At 39.1% G+C, this 20,053-nt stretch overlaps 1 protein-coding gene across 1 annotated transcript in view; it reads left to right on the forward strand.

Annotated features, from left to right (window-relative positions):
- The window catches only part of DNAH8 (dynein axonemal heavy chain 8), a 343,899-nt gene that overhangs the window by 53,649 nt on the left and 270,197 nt on the right, over positions 1–20,053 (forward strand). The window contains exons 11-16 of the mRNA XM_082729671.1: positions 1,057–1,158; positions 8,438–8,584; positions 13,783–13,980; positions 17,054–17,130; positions 18,423–18,522; positions 19,326–19,445. Coding sequence (XP_082585797.1) covers positions 1,057–1,158; positions 8,438–8,584; positions 13,783–13,980; positions 17,054–17,130; positions 18,423–18,522; positions 19,326–19,445 — 744 coding nt within the window. The remainder of the gene's footprint in view (positions 1–1,056; positions 1,159–8,437; positions 8,585–13,782; positions 13,981–17,053; positions 17,131–18,422; positions 18,523–19,325; positions 19,446–20,053) is intronic.

Raw genomic sequence — 20,053 nt, forward strand, 5'->3', positions numbered from 1 at the left:
GGGCTTGATCTCATGACCCTGTGGTCATGACCTGAGCTGAAATCCAGAGTCCGATCCTTAACCAACGGAGCCACCCAGATGCTCCACCAAATTTATTTTCTTTAGTTGCTTGGCGATTTGGAGTTGTCTGCCCATCTTTGTATTTAACTCCTCATTTGCCTCCCTGTTCTGTTTCTTGTGGTCTGTCTCTTGTGTGAGTGTGTGTGTGAGGGGGTAGGAAGTGTGAAGAGCCTTTTCTCTGACCTATCTTTCTGGGGTGCTGTAGCTACCTGGGGTATAGTCCACGCTCATGGCTCTGTCCTGTCAGCATATGCAATTGTTCCCTGCCATACAAGTTGCTCCAAATTCAGTGTGTAGCATCACAACCAAGGGTCACCTCCCATTGTCTCCCACCTTGAATATTTCCCATAAATGTTCCACCTTCACAGTAACCTTCTCTAGAATTGGGTTCTGGTTTTCCCTAGTCTTGTCTTGTCTTGTCTTGCCTTTCCATTCCTTCCCTTCCCTTCCCTTCCCTTCCCTTCCCTTCCCTTCCCTTCCTTCCTTCCTTCCTTCCTTTCTTTCTTTCTTTCTTTCTTTCTTTCTTTCTTTCTTTCTTTCTCCCCTCTTACAGAGTTGATCCTCTGTGCTTTCCATATTTTAGGAATTCCCCCAAATTTCTGTGTGTCAGACTGTCCTCTCTCTCTAACCTCCTGACCATTTTTGTTTTTATTTTTCTCTCATGATTTTAGGGTATGTGGAGGTGGTTAACTTTAAATTTAGTTTGTGTTTTGAAGGATGGTGAAGAATGACACTTGGATCCTAGTTAGAGGAAAAACAGATGAAAGGAAAATATGGTTGACTTTGAAATGTATGGCCCTCATGACATTGACTTAAATGCAGCCAAAAATTTGTTTTCTTGGTTTTGACTAGAATATGTATTCTTCGTTTTTTTATATTGTGATTTATTCATCCCATAAGTTTACTATTTATCTCAGTTTTACAATTGTGGTTTAAAAATCTTAGATTTTATTTCTCTCTTTACCTATAGCTATTTTGGACTTGTATTTATTTTAGGTGACAAATCAAATGGTGACGGCGTGTAAAGCATATATTACTGATGGAGGAACCATCCACGTGTGGGATCAGGAAACACCGCTCGTATTAAAGAAAATTCAGGTTTGTAGAGATATTCTTATTTTCTTAAAATATAGCTTTCACCACCTGGCCTATTTTTATTTACCTTTGTTCATTCATAAACATATTAACTTTGAAAAAACACTGTACAGATTAGCACAAGGAGCCTTGTTAAAATTATTGACTTCCCTTTATATTTAGTGCAGAATTCTCTAGGATAAAATTCAGTCCTTACCTTCATGATTGCCTGTAGTGGACACCGCTTGCTTTCTCATATTCCCTGGTCCCCACCTTTCACTCCAGCCCCTGTTGATTTCATTTTCTTGCCTTTTTGCTTTGGCTGGGACCGCCATGCATTCTTAAATAGTCAAGGTGATTGTTGGCATCTGGTTTTGATCCCCTTTTGGGACAGAATGTTTCTGATGTTTCTGACATTTCCCCATTTTGATGTATTCATAGGTTTTAAATACATCTTTGATCAGATTAAGGAAGTTCTGTTCCTAGTTATAAAGTACTAGGAGATATTTTTAAAGTTATGAATGGGCTTTTAAGAAATGTTTTTCTGCACATATTTATTGAGATGCTTATTAGATTCTTCTCCTCAATCCGTTAGTGTAATGGATGACATTTTTAGTTTTTCTAAAATGAAACTTTCTGGGTCATGGTGTAAATTTATTTTAAAAATTTTTCATTTATTTATTTGTCAGAGAGAGAGAGAGAGAGAATACAAGCAGGGGAAGTCGGGGACAGGCAGAGGGAGAAGTAGGCTCCTTGCTGAGCAATGAGCCCAATACGGGACTTGATCTTAGGACCCTGGGAATCATAACCTGAGCTGAGGCGCCCAGGCACCCCATGGTGTAATTTTAAAAAACTTAAAAAAAAAAAAAACCACTCTAAAATTTGAGTTGCTACAATTTTGTTTAGGAGTTTTTGAACTATATTCATTAGAAAATAGAAAGCCTATAAATTTCCTTTCTCATACTGTTCTTGTCAGCAATTTTGGCATTAAGGTCTCCGACTGAGTGGAGAAGGAGAAGCAGAAGGTAGCAGGAGTATTCATCCCTTTTCTATTCTCTGCAAGTGTTTGCAGAAAATTAAAAGCATCTGTTTTTTGAAAGTCTGCAGGAAATGACCACACTGGGAAGGCTGCATCGGACAGTGGTTATTGGCTGTCCACATTTGCGGTTCCCTGGGCTTTCTGGAGCCAAGGCACCAGGCTGGGACTGGGAGGGAGAGCCAGAAAGGATGCTCAGTGCCCTCCAACTGGAGTGTGAAGGACGGCACTCACAGGGCTTCCCCTAAGCACTGCTTTGCCATGCTCCGATCTCTGGAACCAGAGGATAAAAAGGAGTGAGGAGAGGGAGCAGAAGATGAAGAATTACAGTTACTGAGATGAGGAAACCCAAAGGAGCCCATGAAAGGAAGCGCTGTTTTCCCCTTCCTTTTGTTTCTTTTCCAGCTTCTGTTCTGGCTAGGACCTGGACCCTCACCCCACTCTACACAGGCCTTATAATGCAAAAAACTTATGTCCTCCTTGTAGGGGATAAAGAGAGAATGATATCTTTGGAGTCTTCCATTATAATAGATGATATATAACAAGTGATCAGGCAGAGCCATCATGTGCCTATTCCAGACTTCAGGCACTAGACATTTCAATGCCAAGACCCCTGGCTTCCAGAAATGAGTGACTTTTAAAGGACATCTGGACCCTGTCTTGTTCTGCCCAGTTCCTGGATGCCTAGGAGGACATGTGCACCAGACTATGATTGCCAATAAAAACTCCAGACCCCAAGCAAAGACGACTCAGGCTCCTTTCCTTTCCAGGTCTCCCTGAGGGTCTGTCTGTATTTGCTCTCGACACATTGTCAATAAACTCTTGCTCTTGCCTCCTGCTGGCTCACATCTGATTTCCATCCTGCATGAACCCAAGAACCCTTTTGGCTAATCCTGTGGGGCCCCCTCTCTGTCCTCAAACCCAGGCTGCCTATATCATTTGACACCCATTTCAACTTATTATGGCTTATTATGTGGTTCTTAGACTTAGCCATTCGAGACACAGAGTTACACAGAGATAGACCAAAAATGCTCATAAAGCAGTGGTATTAAAACATCCCTGAAAGAAGCCAGTGACCCAGTAAAGGTAGATCATGGCTATTTCATAACCACTGGCATAACAAAAGCTTATGAAATGTTTGATCCAGTGAAAATAAGAGAATCTAAGAAATGGAGCTTATGTTCCATAAGTCTGTTCCTTCTAAAAATGAAGCAAAGGACAGTTTCTTTGGAGTGTTTTCCCTAGGGCTTGAAAGGAATTCTATTTTTTTTTTAAAGATTTTATTTATTTGTTTGACAGAGAGAAATCACAAGTAGGCAGAGAGGCAGGCAGAGAGAGAGAGAGAGGAGGAAGCAGGCTCCCTGCTGAGCAGAGAGCCTGATGCGGGACTCGATCCCAGGACCCTGAGATCATGACCTGAGCCGAAGGCAGCGGCTTAACCACTGAGCCACCCAGGCGCCCTTGAAAGGAATTCTAGATCGTTAAATAATAAAAAGGTTTCTAAACTTGGTGATATGAAGTCACCATTTGAAGAAGTAGAAATTTTATTCCTCCTGGTGTATTTTTTACTCCTAGAGAGAATCTTCATATTTAAATGAAGAAGCAGGATGTCATGATGGCTGAAGATGGATTGAAAAATAGAACCATGAGAGACTATGGACTCTGAAAAACAATCTGAGGGTTTTGAAGGGGCGGGGGGTGGGAGGTTGGGGGATCCAGGTGGCGGGTATTGGAGAGGGCACGGATTGCATGGAGCACTGGGTGTGGTGCAAAAATAATGAATACTGTTACACTGAAAAAATAAAAAATTAAAAAAAAAAAAGAAAAATAGGACAGAACAAGGGAGTACCAAGAAAAAAAAAAACCTGAATTGAATGAGAACATTAATTGATCATGCATGTAACTGGATACAAGGATAAACACATTCTAAAAAGAAAAAGTCAAGAAAGAAAGAGAAGAAATGGGCACAGAAGGAGCCAGAAGCTAAAGAAAAATAATGATGAGCTGAATCTGAAGCTGCTTGGGTTGCTAAGGAGAAAGGAGTGGAGGTCAGACTATAGGCATTATTGGCAAGGAAGGAAAAGATACCCAGGGGGAAAAAAGCTATTAAAAGGGAAAGGCAAAAACTTCAAAATTCTTTGGAGACCTGGAATCACTTTTCCAAGAATGAGATGGGACAGGCTGGGAGGAAGGGAGAAGTGGAAAACCTTTCAGATAGGTTCCAACTAGTAGACTTAGGTACTTAAATGAAATGTATCAGGATCTGCAAAAGAAGTAGGAGTGGAAGCTCTGGTAAAACAAAGAAAAGAAACAAATGAGCCACTTAGAAAAAGGAGAGAGGAAGCTGAGGCTTGTATGTGACAAGCATCTAAGAATGCGGGGACATCAACTGCTGAAAGGTAGAAATGGCAGTAAAAAGTGGTCAGAAGAGAATTGACTTGCAATTACTAATCAAAGCTGTGAATTTCCTTGCTGGAACAAATTCAAGGTGGGGAAGTAAGGGTTGTGGACTCAGTTCTAGTGTGTGTGTGTGTGTATGTGTAGGGGGCTGTTCCCCATATCAGCAAGTGATTCTTAGACACAGCTGGGTGTCCTACAGTTTAACTCAATTTTGACCCACAGGAGTGGGGTTTCTGATGCCAGTTGTAAGTCCAGGTTGTCACACATGCTTTTGACTGACTGGATGTAGATTGGAAGTTCCCATGACACCCCCAGACCTTGAGTTCTAGTAATTTGCTTGAGTGGTTCACAGAACTCAGAGAAGTATTTTACTTACTAGAATACTGGTTTAATGTACAAGAATGTAACTCAGCAACAGGCAGATGGAAGAGGTAAGTACATGGGGAAAGGGGACAGAGCATGCATGCTCTGAGTGCACCACTCTCCCCAGATCTCCATATATTCACCAACTCGAAAGTTCTCCAAACCTCTTCTTTCGGAGTCTTTATGGAGGTTTCATTACATTACATAGGTATGATTGACCAACTCCTTGGCCCACTGGTGATTGATTCAACCTTCAGAACCTGATTGGCTCTGGTTAGTTCCCCTGGCAACCGGTCCCCACCCATAGGTACTTCAAAATGTGAATCCAGTTGTGGTAGAAAGGGGCTTGTTATGAATGACCAGATACCCATTTCACCTTTATGGCTCAGAAAACAGTTTCAAGAACTGAGGACAAGAGGCTGAATCTTATAACAAAAGATACTTTCATTGTTCTTATAATTTAGGAAATTGCAAGGTTTGGGGGAGCTATGAGCCAGGAACCATGGATAAAGAACAAATATATATGAGAAATGTATTTTGGTCTTTGGAATGACCATATATATATATATATATATATATATATCTTATAAATTACAGTATCACAGGAAGCTGTTGCTGACTACATGAAAACAAATTCTTTTTATGGAGTTGGCAAAAAAAGAGTCTCCGAGTCATGACCTGCATCAAAAAGATGGCTCACTACAGAGAGTCAGGCCTCAAGACGACAGTACACCACCTTTGGAACAATTTGAAAGTCTGCACACATTTCACCTCTTGGACAACAGAGGAACGGAAGCTTTGCAACAAGCTTTGAAAACCAATCCAATAAATACACCTGAAAAATGAAGGGAAAATAGCAGAAGCAGTGCCTTGCGGATGGAAAAAGACTACCTAAAATAATATAAGGCACTTGTTGAAACTGTGAAAGCAAAGAAAGGTGCTCAAAACAAATGCTGAGTGCAAGTAGAGCCATGACATGACTTAGTGATAATCTTTGTCATGTGTGCCTTTCAAAAATAAAACTGAAAATGTTCTCAAAAAAAAAAAAAAAAAAAAAAAGGCTGATAGAACTCATCTATTAAATCACCTGGGCTTGACATTTTCTTTGTAGGAAGATTTTATAATTATTTTCTTTTTTTACAGTTAGAATTTTAAAATGGTGGAAAAACACACTTAACATAAAATTTACCATTTTAAACCATTTCCAAGTGTATGGTTCAGTGGAATTGAGTACATCCTCAATATTGTGCATCCGTAATGACTATCCATTTCCAGAACTTTCATATCATCCCAAACTAAAACTCTGTACCCACTAAACAGTAACTCCCCAACCTCTACTCCCCACAGCCCCTGGTAACCTGTGTTCTATTTTCTGTTTCTATAAATTTGCCTATCCTAGGTACCTCCTTTAGGTGGAATCTTACAGTATTTGTCCTTTTGTGTCTGGCTTCTTTCACTTAAGTTGAGGCATGTTGTCATAGCATGTGTCAGAATCTTCTTCCTTTTATGGCTAAGTAATGTTACATTGTATGGATATGCCACCATTGTAAATCCATTCATCTGTTGGTAAACATCTGGATTGTTACCACCATTTATCTGTTGTGAGTATTTCTGCTGTGAACATTGCTGTGCAATTATCTGTTTGAGTTTTTGCTTCCAATTCTTTTGGGTATATACCTAGAACTGGAACTAGGTATATACCTAGAACTGCTGGCCATATGGTAATTTGATGTTTAATTTTTTTCAGGAGCCACCAAACTCTTCTGCAGTGACTGTACCATTTCACATTGCCATCAGCAATGCAGGAGGGTTCCACTTTCTCCACATCCTTGCCAGTGTTTGTTATTTTCCATTTTGTTGATAATAACCATCCTGATTGGGTGTGAAGTGGTATCTCATTGTGGTTTTTATTTGTATTTTTCTCTAATATCTAGTTATGATTGAATATCTTTTCATGTGCTTATCAGCCATTTGTGTATCTTCTTTAGGGAAATGCCTATTCAAATCCTTCACCTTATTTGTCCAACATGAAGAGATTGAGTGGTGAAGAGAAAGTAATATAAAGTAATTGGTATTAGGTGGTATATTCCATGAGGGTTAGGGGTCTTATCTGTATTCCTAACATCTCAAGGAGTTCCTAACACTTGGTGGGCACTGATAAACACTTGTTAAATGAGTAAAAAATAAATCTGTGACCTTGAATGGAATAATTACATTGTTTTGGAGACTGAGATAGAAGAGGGAAATGTGTCCTAGTTAGAAGTAGGTATGAGACCATTTATTGACAAAACTCAATTTTTTGGGGAATCACCCAGGAACTTGTTAAAAATACAGATTCCTGAGTCTCACTCACAGAAATTCTGACTTAGTGCCTGTGGTAGGCAAAAAATGGCTCCCCAAAATATCCATATATAATCCTCAGAACACATTTATGTTAAATGGCAAGATGGTGGGGAATAGGATTTTAGATGGAATTGGTGTTGCTAATCAGCTGACTTTGGGAAGGGGTGATTATCTTGGATTACCCAAGTGGGCCCAATGTAACTGCAAGAGTCCTTATTTGCAAGGAGGGAGATGGAAGAGTCAGAATCAGAGAGATGGCATTGTGATAAAGATTTAACTGGCAGTTGGTGGCTTTAGAAAAGTTTAACATTATTATTATTATTATTATTATTATTTTTTTTTTTTTAGGAAATGTTAACTTAACATGACAGAGAATTCCTACTGGACCCTAGGGACCATGTCCGCTTCTATATTTCTAACAGATTCACCAGCCTGGCTAGTGGAATAGCTAGAGTCAAATACTCCGGTTTCAGCAATGTATTCACCAAAGACTCTAGGATAGCCTTGTGGAGAAACAGTGGTTAAACAGTAAATTAGTATCACAGAGTCTTAATGTTTACCTGTATGTAAAGAATGCTGAAGAAAAGACAGATACTAAGTGATAGATGAGTGACAATAAATAAAATTGAGAGAGAATTTCTGACTTCCCAGGAGTTCTAATTAGCCATGAAAATGTACAAAAAATGTATGGCATACTCTGGTAAGGATAGGAGAGAAGGGGGAATAGTGAAAATGAAGAAGATGAAAATATGATGTAAATTAAGAGAAACAACATTCACGCTCCCGGACTTTTCAGTATATAGGCAGAGAACTTGAGTTTTTTTTTTTTTTTTCAAAGATTTTATTTATTTATTTGACAGACAGAGATCACAAGTAGGCAGAGAAGCAGGCAGAGAGAGAGAGGAGGAAGCAGGCTCTCTGCTGAGCAGAGAACCCAATGCGGGACTTGATCCCAGGACCCTGAGATCATGACCTGAGCCAAAGGCAGCGGCTTAACCCACTGAGCCACCCAGGCGCCCCAAGAACTTGAGTTTTAATGTTAACAGCAACAGCTCCTGTTGAGGGGCTGTTGTGATCATTCCTGCGTGAGGACAGATTCTTGAATTACTGACTCCTGAAAAAAGTCTCATCACCTGTTCTCTCCTTTTAATTTTCTCATAGGATTGCATTTTTCTATTCAAGGAATATCAGACATCATTTCATAAAACAAGGAAACAGATTTTAGAATCCTCAGGGGAAAAATCTTTTGAGGTTTCAGAAATGTATATATTTGGAAAATTTGAAGCTTTCTGCAAAAGACTGGAGAAGGTAACCATTATGTAGTCACTGTACCCACACCCCCAACCCCCTCTGGTTATTTTGTACTCTATGTGGTCCCCCCACTGAGAATTACTGACCTGGATTTTTTTGTCTCACTGTGGACATGAATCATCTCCTATTACTTACAGTTCACTACATTTTGGTCTAACTTATTTTTCAGTCCTGATGACTGTGAAGCTATTGTAGACTTCCCTGCTCTGAAGACCTCAATTCTATCTCTACCTATGGAACTTGACCTTAGAAGATTCTGTGTCTAAGGATTATATTAGGTTGAGGAGAAGTGTGTGGTGAAATGCCCACAGTACCTGGCAGAACCCAGTAGGAGTCTAATATCTGGATGTGTAGACACCTTCTCTTTCTTGGCCGGTAAAAATGGTGGATACCTAAACACTGTGGGGGAGCCTTTGTGGGTCAGGCAGAGGTCAGACACTTCACCTTTGATTCATGTATCAGCTTTAGCTGAGGGGGTGTTGGGAAGCTCATACCAGAGGCTTCTTGGAGTCAGCATTTGAAAAGGGTATAAAGATAGCATATAGGTACCACCCCTTCTGCTCCCCTAGGAGTTGGCCAACTCCTAGGTCTTGGTAGTATCTAGGATTCTGTCCACCATTTGTTGGAAATTGTCAAGGGCATCATATAGGTTGAAGGGCCTCTCCTAGACATGTCTGGAAGCCTGGTTTTTGTTTGTAACCTCCTGATCTGGCCAGGATAGGAAAGTGTGGATGATGAAGAGAACCAAGTCATTGAGTGGGGTCCTCCATACATACTTTTGTAGAGCTGTTTTTTTTTATTTTTTAAAGATTATTTATTTATTTATTTGACAGAGAGAGAGATAACAAGTAGGCAGAGAGGCAGGCAGAGAAAGAGAGAGGAGGAAGCAGGCTCCCTGCCGAGCAGAGAGCCCGATGCGGGACTCGATCCCAGGACCCTGAGATCATGACCTGAGCCGAAGGCAGCGGCTTAACCCACTGAGCCACCCAGGCGCCCTAGAGCTGTTTTTTAGTTTTTTTTTTTTTAACAGCTTTATTGAGATATAATTCACATACCATACGATTCACCAATTCAAAATGTACAAGTCCCTATTTTCTAATATATTCACAGGGTTGTATAACCATTGCATAGTCTAATTTTAGAACATTTTTGTTTTCTCTAAAAGAAACCCCATCCACCTATCACAGTCTATTCTCCCCTCTACTCACCTCTAAGTAGATACTCATCTACTTTCTCTTTCTCTAGACTTGCCTATTCAGAACATTTTATATAAATAGAATCTTATAATATGTGGACTTTGTGAGTGGCTTCTTTCACTTGGTGTCATGTTTTTAAGATTCACCCATGTTGTAGCATAACTTTTTAGTGCTGAATCAGTGTATGGATGCTGCATTTTATTTATCACCTCATTAGCTGATGGACGTCTGGGTTGTTTTCCACTTTTGGCTAGTATGAATAATGCCACAATGAACATGTGCATACATGTTCTTGAGTGGACACGTGCCATTGTTTGTCTTGAGTATACACAGGATTGGTATTTCTGGGCCCTATGGTAACTTTTTGAGGAAGAGCCCAACAATTTTCTCAAAACAGCTGTATCATTTTACATTTCCACCAGAAATGTATGAGGGTTTTGGTTTCCCCACATCCTTGTCAACACTTATTATTATTTACCTTTTTGAACTTATATAAACTAGAGGGAGTGAAGTAACATCTCTCTCACTGTGGTTTTGATTTGCATTTTGTTGATGACTAATAAAGTTGAACATCTTTTCATTTGCTTATAATCCATTCATAATTCTTCTCTGGAGAAATTATAATCACATCTTTTGCACATTTTTAATTTGTTATTTGAGTTTTTAATTGCTGAGTTGTAAGAGTTCTTTATATATTCTGGGTATGAGTCCCTTATCAGTTATATTTTTATCCATTCTGTGAGTTGTCTTTTTACTTTCTTGATGGTGTCCTTTAAAGCACAATAGTTTTTTAATTTTAATAAAGTCCAATTTATGAATTCTTACTGTTGCTTGTGCTTTTTTACCTTATGTAGGAAACTATTGTATGGAGTTGTGAACAATAGAGATTTCTTGGGGACAAATGTCCAATTAGAAGGATATCAGAATGGAGGCCCTATTGCTCAAACCCTGTTCCATAAAGATGTTTAATGTTTCTGAGTGCCCTGTAGTGTAAAACTTGGGGTGGGTCCTGATTACTCTAACTTTTTCCAGGGACTAGTCCCCTTGACAACTTGAGCGTAATTTTATGCTTGGTAGTGTTTCAGGGTTGGACCTTAATGGTTAGCCCATTAGCAGTAAAGATCTTTGGTGGCAGTTGGAATGCTGGGCATAGTGGGCATATATTCATGAAGTAGTAGCCTGAATATTCATGATGCTAGAAGGAGTGGGTGGTAATGGCCAGCTGCACTAGCCACTTACCTGACTCTACCTCTGGAGAAGCCTTGCCACTAATCTTAAGGACACAGCTTCATGTCACAAGGGCTCAGCAGCCAGAGCTAATGCAGAAACACCCAGAGACCTCACCTAAGGTGTATTCTGATTGCTAGGTCATCCCAATTCCCCTGTTTTAAGAATCCCTTAGTTGATAGGCATCACTCCCATGTGTAACTGGGAATATTGGCCTCCAGATTTTCAAAGATGGGACTATAAAATGTACCCTGAAGTGTGGCCAGGTTTTCCATCATCTCCCAGAGGTGATTACTAAGCTGCCTGGATGGGCTTCCCCTGATGAGTGGGCCACAAGAGGGACCACTATTGGGCTACCTCTGTAAACTCTGAACTAGTAGAAGAGGAGAGTCAGAAGATCAAGCTAAGTCGGAGCCTTCTAGGGAAAGCAGAGACTGAGATGTCAGAATGAACACATGGCAAAGTCACAGGACAGACAGCACTGAGGTTGGGGTTGGAGAGACAAGACCTCAGAGTTAGGCAGAAATGTTTAAGTGAGGAAGTTTCTAGTGTGTCACTAGTTTGCACTTCAGGCAAACTAGTGCACCTTCTCTTGGTAGGTGGAGACTTGATAGTACATTAAGTGTTAGTCTGTCCCAACGAGCCAGAATTGAAGGGTGTACTTTGCTTCTTTTTCCTCTTCCTGCCGTATGAATTTTGGTGAAGATTGATGTTTCCCAGAGCCCTGTCTTTAGTTTTGTTTTCTTCTCACCCCAAACATTTGTGGGAGAGAAGGGATGGGAAACTTGTATTGGTGGGGGGAGATTTAAGGGACTGGAGCCTTGTAGGTGGGGTAGGGTGATGTCGATCGAGATAAGACAATCACAACAAGTTGAGAACTGGAAAGGGTGCCAAGACTGGTGAGCAGAAGAGGGATTACAAGTCTGTTGTCAATATGGAGGCATCAAAAGCACATAAGGAGAGCTGACGAAAAAGCCAAAATGAGGACAAACAAGCAGGAATGTGGTTGAGGTTGATCACCCTTGACAGGCTTTTACTTTGCTACGTGGTGTTGGAAGTGGGAGAAGCCCTGGCTGAGTTCAAAAGGCCAAGCATGGGATAGACTGCTGTCTCTGCCCCTGATGACTCTTCATCTGGCCATGGACAAAATGGAGGATGTGTCAGTGGCAGGAGTTCCATCCCAGTGTCTGGGTGTTGGGGCCAGGTGTCAGGGGAAGGGATAATGGCCAGAATTTTGGCAGGTTAGAAGAGAAGAGCATGTGGGTTTTTTCAGTTCTGCAGTTTGTTTTTGTTTTTTAAGGGAGTGGACTGTATGTGTTGGTAGGAAACCCAAGTATTTCTTATCTTTACATACAGTATGTGGACATGTGCTACAAATTGCAGGCAGTTCGTATTTCCTCCAGGGTTGGGCTGGTTTCTAGGATGACAGTGGAGTTTGGAAATGTACAGAAGTAGTGGTGGAAGAATGAAGGTTGCTCTGGAAATGGTTGTCTGGGTTGATGTGCACAGGGAGTTTATGTGAATTGTGCGGGCTAGTTGCAATCTGTAGTGTTTCTTCATGGTGTGTAGTATTTGGAGGAATCCCCTGAAAACAGGTTTATTTTCTGTTTGGCCATTGGGCCCATGGGCCTGCCTTGAGTAGTTTTGAGTGTTGTTCTCCAAACCAGGAATCAAAGTAGGGAATCACTGATGAAGATTCAGGAACTGAGTGGACTATAGACATGAAGGACTTTTATTTTTGGTGTGTGAGGTTGGTGGTGGTGGTACATTGAGTGAGAGGCAGCCATTCATGGAGGAAAGTTCATTTCTAGGGTTTCCCAAGGCCCTTAGGGGTCAGAAGGGACTTCAGTTGTCTTCAGTCTTCTTGGGCCTTTGGTTGCCTGGATGCAGGTAAAAGGGAAAACACATGTGGACTTTTGATAGTCTTACATATCAGAACTGTGGTGAGGGCCAAGAAGAACATTAAAGCTTTTGAATCTAGTGGCTCAGGGAAATGATTTTCAGAAAATTCTCCAGAGCAAGAGGATGAAGCTATTCAGACATCTGTAATAGCTTTTACTCTAATTCTTTTCTTTTCCCTCTTGAGGGACAAAGTGATCAAAATCTGAGAAATCTAGCAAACTTTCTCTGGATATGTTAGAAGTAGCCTAAGAATAGTAATGATCGGTGACAGAGATTTGTCTTCTATTTTATTTCCTCTAGCTGGTTTTAGCTAAATGATAGTAGGGGCTGTTTATTGTTTGTTTTTAATTTTTTCTTTGTATTATTTATTTTAAAGATTTTTCAAAAATATTTATTATTTTGAGAAAAAGAGAACACGGAGAGGGGAGTAGCAGAGGGAGAGGGAGAGAGAAACCCAAGTAGACTCTACCCTGAGCACAAAGCCATGCACTGGGCTCCATCTCGCCTCCCTTGAGATCATGACTGAGCGGAAACAAGAGTCAAATGCTCAACTGACTGTGCCATCCAGGAGCTCCCTAACGGTTTTTTAAAATTATTTTTTAAATTAACGTATAATATATTATTTGCACCAGGGGCAAAGATTTTATTTTGTAATCTCCACACCCAGCATGAGGCTTGAATTCAAAACCCCAAGATCAAGAGCCAAATGCTCCACTAACTGAACCAGCCAGATAGCCCTTGGTTTGCTTTTTAACCCACTGAGCCACCCAGGCGCCCCTGGTTTGCTTTTTAAATCAATAATTCATTAGGAGTTTATTCTAGGGAAGGGTGCTAACATCCCATTTCTAAAATGACACTTCTCTTTTTAAGATTACAGAAATGATAACTATTGTGCAAACATATTCAGCCCTGAGTAATTCGACAATAGAGGGAATAGATATTATGTCAATAAAATTCAAAAACATATATCAAGGGGTTAAGAAAAAACAGTATGACATCCTGGATCCAAGAAGGACAGAATTTGATATAGACTTCACAGAGTTCATGACGAAAATCAATGGTTTGGAGGTAAATAATTATATATACTTTTAATTAAGTAAACCTGAAATGTAACCAATAGTACTAGAATTCACATATTTACTGTTTATTAGAAGTTACTCTTGTGTATTTGATCAAAACTATTTGATGTGAAAAATTTTTCAACTAGTCCACAAAACATTTTCTCTCTTTTTTAAATGAAAAAATCAGCATATTCAGTAAAAGATATCAATGAATAACCAGGAGGCCCAAGGGTTATTATAGCTGGGGTTCATCTTTTCATTTGCATTGGAATTTGTATTTGATTTTTGGTGTGCTGAGGAGCCAGTGTCATTTTTTCCAGGCCAAGAGGAAGTGTGTAATCCTTATTCTTTGTTTTAAGTGTGAAAAGATTTGAGGACAGGTTAGAAAGATGGATCACTCTCCCCTTGGCCTTGTACTTTATGGTCACCTTCTCTCTGCAGCTTAGAGGACAGCTCTAAAGAAGACTTTTCATCCTGTTTGTCATAACTTAAGGGGCATCAGAAGGGTGAAGGGTACTTAAAAAAGAGCATGTCTGGTGACACCACAACATACTTCTCTCCCACCTTTTGGGCTTACATGACCACAGTTACTGTCTTATTGTAAACTACTGTAAACCCAGGCTTAGCGCCAGGGAGGGGTCTCCTCTTTGCTCCAGAATGTCTTGGAGATACAGAAAGGGACAGGAATATACTGTATCCACTTCCTGAATCTGAAATTCTTGTCATGAATGTGAGAAAAACATATATATATATATATATATATATATATATATATATAACATATGTTTATTTAAAAAATATATATGTGTATAAAATAAAATAAAAATAAATGAATACATGTATTCTTTAAAAGGATTCTTTAAAAATTATATTAAGATAATCTAGGAAATATATATAAGAATGATCCTAAAATTCTAACAATGCCTTTTCTTTTTGGAATAGATTTCCTTTCAGTTTTTGAGAGACTGTTTGATATTAAGATATGTTTTAGTTATTGTTTATAGTGTCTGGCTAGTTGGGCAGAGTGAGAATTTGCTTCCAAAATGCTTTAGGTGTTATAGCTTTATCGCAATTGGAATTTGTGAGTTTTAAAAAACTTATTGTTTAACTCACTTGCTGTGGCTAGGTCTTGCATACTATGTTGAATAAAAGTGGTGAGAGTAGTCTTGCTCCTGACCTTAGGGGAAAAGCTCTCAGTTTTTCACCATGGAATATGATTTTGGCTGTGGGTTTTTCATATAAGGCCTTTATTAAGTGGAGTTTTCTTCCCTCTAGGCCTACTTTACAGAGGGTTTTTTTTTTTTTTTTATCATGAATGGATGTTGTAATTTGTCAAATGCTTTTTCTGCATCGATTGAATTTCAATTGGTTTTTATCCTTTTCTCTTACTGATGTGATGTATCATGTCAATTGTTTTACGAATATTAAACCACCCTGCATCCATGAAATAAAACCCACTTGATCATGGCATATGATTTTTTAAATACGCTGTTTGATTTGGCTTTCTAATATTTTGTTGGGGGATTTTTGCATCTATATTCATGAGGGATAATGGCCTGTAGTTCTCTTTTTGTGATGTCTGTATCTGGTTTTGGCATCAGGGTGATACTGGTCTCATGGAATGAATTTGGAAGTTTTCCTTCCTCTTGTACTTTTTGGAATAGTTTGAGAAGAAAAATTAATTAAATGTTTGGTAGAGTTTGTCTGTGATGCAGTCTGATCCTGGGCTTTTGTTTATTGAGAGTCTTTTGATTAATGAATCAATTTCATTGCTAGTAACTGCTCATTTCAAATTTTCTATTTCTTCCTACTTTAGTTTTGCCAAGTTATATGTTTCTAGGAATTTATCCATTTCTTCTAAGTTGTCCAATTTATTGTTTTCATAATATGCTGTTACAATTGTTTGTACTTCTGTAGTGTTGGTTGTTAGCTCTCCTCTTTCATTAATGATTTTGTTTATTTGAGTCCTCTTTTTCTCTCTCCCTTTTCCGTTTATGATTCTGGCTAGAGATTTACCAATTTTGTTGATTTTCTCAAAGAATGAGCTGCTGCCTTCATTGATCCATTCTATTGTTTTTGTTTTGTTTTGTTTTTCAGTTTTAATATCATTTCTTCTATAGAATTCTTGATTCCTTCCTTCTGCTAGTTTTGGATTTTATTTGGTCTTTTTCTAGCTCTTTTATGTAGAAGGTTATGTTGTGTATTTGAGATTTTTCTTGCTTCTTGAGGTAGGGCTATGTTGCTATAAACTTCCCTCTTTCAACTACTCTTGCTGCATCCCATATTTTTGTGATTTATTAATAAAGATTATATGTTATAAAGGCTTTTTTGTGGCCTTAGGTACAAATTTTAGCTTTCAGTATATTTAGAAGCCATCTTGAATATTTAATAGTTTCAAAGAAGTGTCAGTGTTTAAATTTTCCTTCCTTTCCCAAATTTTGATTAAAAAACATGGCCTATATTAGTAGACTGTACCAACTTATAAGTGAAAATAATTTGGAAAGATTGCATCAGTTCCATTGGTTGGGTACCAGGAGTTCGGAGTTCATTGTGAAGGACGGTGGGAGTTTTGGAAAAATATTTTCTTCTTCTTTTTCTTCCTTAATGTTGCAAAGGGGTTTCTGAGAGCAGGAGTGTTGGAAAATGACACCTGTTGACCCTGGGCATCGACAATGTCATTATGTTGCTCTCCCAATATGCTTAGAGTTTGAGAAGTTCTTTATAGATCCTGGATATCAACCTTTTAGTCTGTACTGTCATTTGTGAATATCTTCTCCCATTCTGTGGGTTGCCTCTTTGTTTTGTTGACTGTTTCCTTTGTTGTGCAGAAGCTTTTGATCTTGATGAAGTCCCAAAAGTTCATTTTCGCTTTTGTCTCCTTTGCCTTTGGAGACATATCTTGAAAGAAGTTGCTGTGGTTGATATCGAAGAGATTTCCGCCTATGTTCTCCTCTAGGATTCTAATGGATTCCTGCCTCACGTTTTATCCCTTTCAATTTTATCTTTATTAATTGTTGTTAAACAAAAGGAATCTCTTCCTTAATGCCCCCACTCAATGGAATATTCATATTTTATTTTAGATTCAAATACAGGCATTTATGAACAGTACGTTTGGAAAAATCTTATCTTCTCAACAGGCCCTTCAGCTGCTTCAAAGGTATTTATAATGCATTAAGCGGTGTATAAAGATATAACTTTATATCTGAAAATACAATTTCAAACATGATATTTTTAGAACTCTCTCCTCTGTAAACTTTAAGACTTATAAACATTAATCTTTCAATTACCATTAAGTAGACTGGTAAGAATGTGAAATATGGTATGATATTTTTCATCGCATTTTTTGAAGCAGAAAGTCTTCCAATAAGAGAATGGAATTATTTCATATGATTTTTTTCCTCCAGCTATGTAATATATTTGAGGTTAATTTCATAGACATTATTGGAAAAGGAGCCAATAATATTTAATTCTGCATACTGCAAGGATTTCCGAAAGTGAAATTATCTAAGGGTAGTAGATCCTCCAACTTCTCATTTTCCCTCCAGAGTGCTCCTGCTGCTTCTTTCTCCTCTATCCTGACAACAGTGCTCCCCTGAAGGGCAGGAAGGACAGCTTGGACTATAGGCCATTTCCTTTGAGCTCAGGGAGGGCTCATCGCCTGTGTTAGGGACCCTTTGGGAACTCTTTCCTGAGTGCCAGTGCCTCTGGTTTTGGGCCCAGTTTTGTTGGAGTTCCATGTCTCTGTGATAATGTACATACCTGTGAGACCTTACCTCATGACCCCACTGAGAGAGTTAAACGAGTCGTATTAAAATGATTTGACAAATGAAAGTACTGTACAGACAGATGGAAGTACCAATTTCTTGGCAATTTCTCTCTGTGTCTCTATCTATCTTCCTGTCCATCTGTCTCTCTTTTTACCTCCAGTGCACTGGTGTAAATTCGCTGTGTTAATAGGATGTTACTGTCCTAGTGCTTCCTGTGCATCACTTAGTCTGACAGGGGAAATGATATTTGTCTGACAGATCATTGCTATGATGTGGCAGAGGGAGGCTCAGTGTGCTGGCCTCCATCTTTGCTGAGCCAACCGCCACCACCACCCCACCTTTACTCATTTTCTCAATTTCAGTTTAAAGGTCTCCTTCTAAGGGAAATCTTCCTCGACTCCCCAGACTTGGCTGGGTTCCCCGATATGTGCATTTCTGGTATCCTTGTAATTTAAATAATTATTTACCTAACTCTTGACTAAATCTGCATTTTCCGTAACATAACTGGTTCCAAGAAGGCTGGAGTGACACCTGTCCTGTTCCTCTCTGAATCCTGGGACAGTGGGTGAGGCCTGGTACGAGTATTTGTCAAAATGAGTGAATGAATGGATTTTTAGGATGGCAGCAATTCTTAAGTATGTTTCTCATTTACTTTTAATTATTCACCTTCCATTACTTTCAGATTCCAGAAGCTGCAAATCCCCTGTCTTCAGTCAGAAATAAACCACACAATCGAGCGTATTCTTCAGTTTTATGTGTCTGAACTCGAAGCTACTAAGAAGGCAAGGATCGTTTTTGTAAATGGAATAGTACTTCAGTTTTTAAAAAAGATTTTATTTATTTATTTGAGAGAGAGAGAGAGAACAAGTAATGGGGAGCGGCAGAGAGAGAGAGAGAGAGAGACTCCCTGCTGAACAGGGAGCCCGACACCAGTCTCGATCCCAGGACCCAGATCTGGAGATCATGACCCGAGCCAAAGGCAGACACTTAACCAACTAAGCCTCCCAGGCGTCCCCAGAATAGTACTTTGGTACAAAGTGAAAGTATCTGCCATTATTATCTTGTGCTAAACTTCCCAGAATGATCCCTTCACTGTTAAGTACTTCCGATGTGCCCTTCTCTGTGTGGGAAGGTGTTGACAGTTTATGTCATTGGACAGTCAGCTTTGCAGCCCGTGCTCTTCACAACTGTTGCTTTTTTTTTTTTTTAATTTCTGCAACAGCATTTATGTGTATATAGGAAAGCCCATTGAAGTTAATATCTCTGTGTACAGAAATAGGGGCTCTGAAGCATATTATAACAATTAAATATAGCTCATGTACTCCCTTATTTGAAGAACTCCTTAAAGTTTAGGATGAAATATAGAAAAAAGGTACATGTCATGGGAAAGAAGAGTTAAGAGAAAATTAAATGCCATATATTGTAAACATCATAGTTTCAGAGCCGCAGATTATCACTGAAGGGCATTTACATATTTTTGCATTACCTCCCATGTGTAAAACATAGGAATACAAATGTATTGATTACTTTTGGCATTTTCCATTGTACTGAATTTTAAACATTAATACCAGATCTTTAATTACAGCTCTATCATTCTCAAAAAGATGACCCTCCCCTTGCTCGCAACATGCCCCCCATAGCAGGAAAAATACTCTGGGTGAGGCAGCTGTACCGGCGGATCAGTGAACCCATCAACTATTTTTTTGTAAGCCAGTAGTCACATTTACAGTATGAGGATTATGGTGGTTTTAATACAAGATGTGTATTTTATCCTGTAATGTTTGTGTCCAATAAAGTTAGTTAGAGCTACTGCTTTCACGAGGCAAAGAAAATTTAGTTTATAAAGATGCTTGAGGGAGACTAAACCAGTCCTCTCATGTTTCCGTAGGTAAGCTCACTTAATTACAGTTAATCTTTAAGGGGGGAAATCTTATAATCTTATGACTTTTAATAATACAGGGTACTTTATCAAGGCTTTTAAAGAGTCATTGTTTTGAAAATAGTGAAGTCTCGGTGTTGTACTGAAGATTTCTTCTATGTGTGGACGGATGGGTCACTGACATGTATTAGGGAAGGTGAAGACAACTCTTAGTATGTTTCTGAATTAGGAATTGAGATCTAGAGTGAAGTATAAAAGAGTTACATGACTTCTCTGTGTCCTTAAAATTATTAGATTTCTGAAAAGCCCCATGATACTCTTAGGCCCCATTGTCATTCTGAAATTGCCAAGTTTCCTTCTCTTTGTTTTTGGTTTGGTTTGATTATGTAAAGAGACAGACTCACAAAGTAGAATTGGCTTGCTTAGGGTAGCAT

Source organism: Mustela nivalis (genome assembly GCF_964662115.1).
Source record: "Mustela nivalis genome assembly, chromosome: 5".
NCBI classification, from domain to species: Eukaryota; Metazoa; Chordata; class Mammalia; order Carnivora; family Mustelidae; genus Mustela; species Mustela nivalis.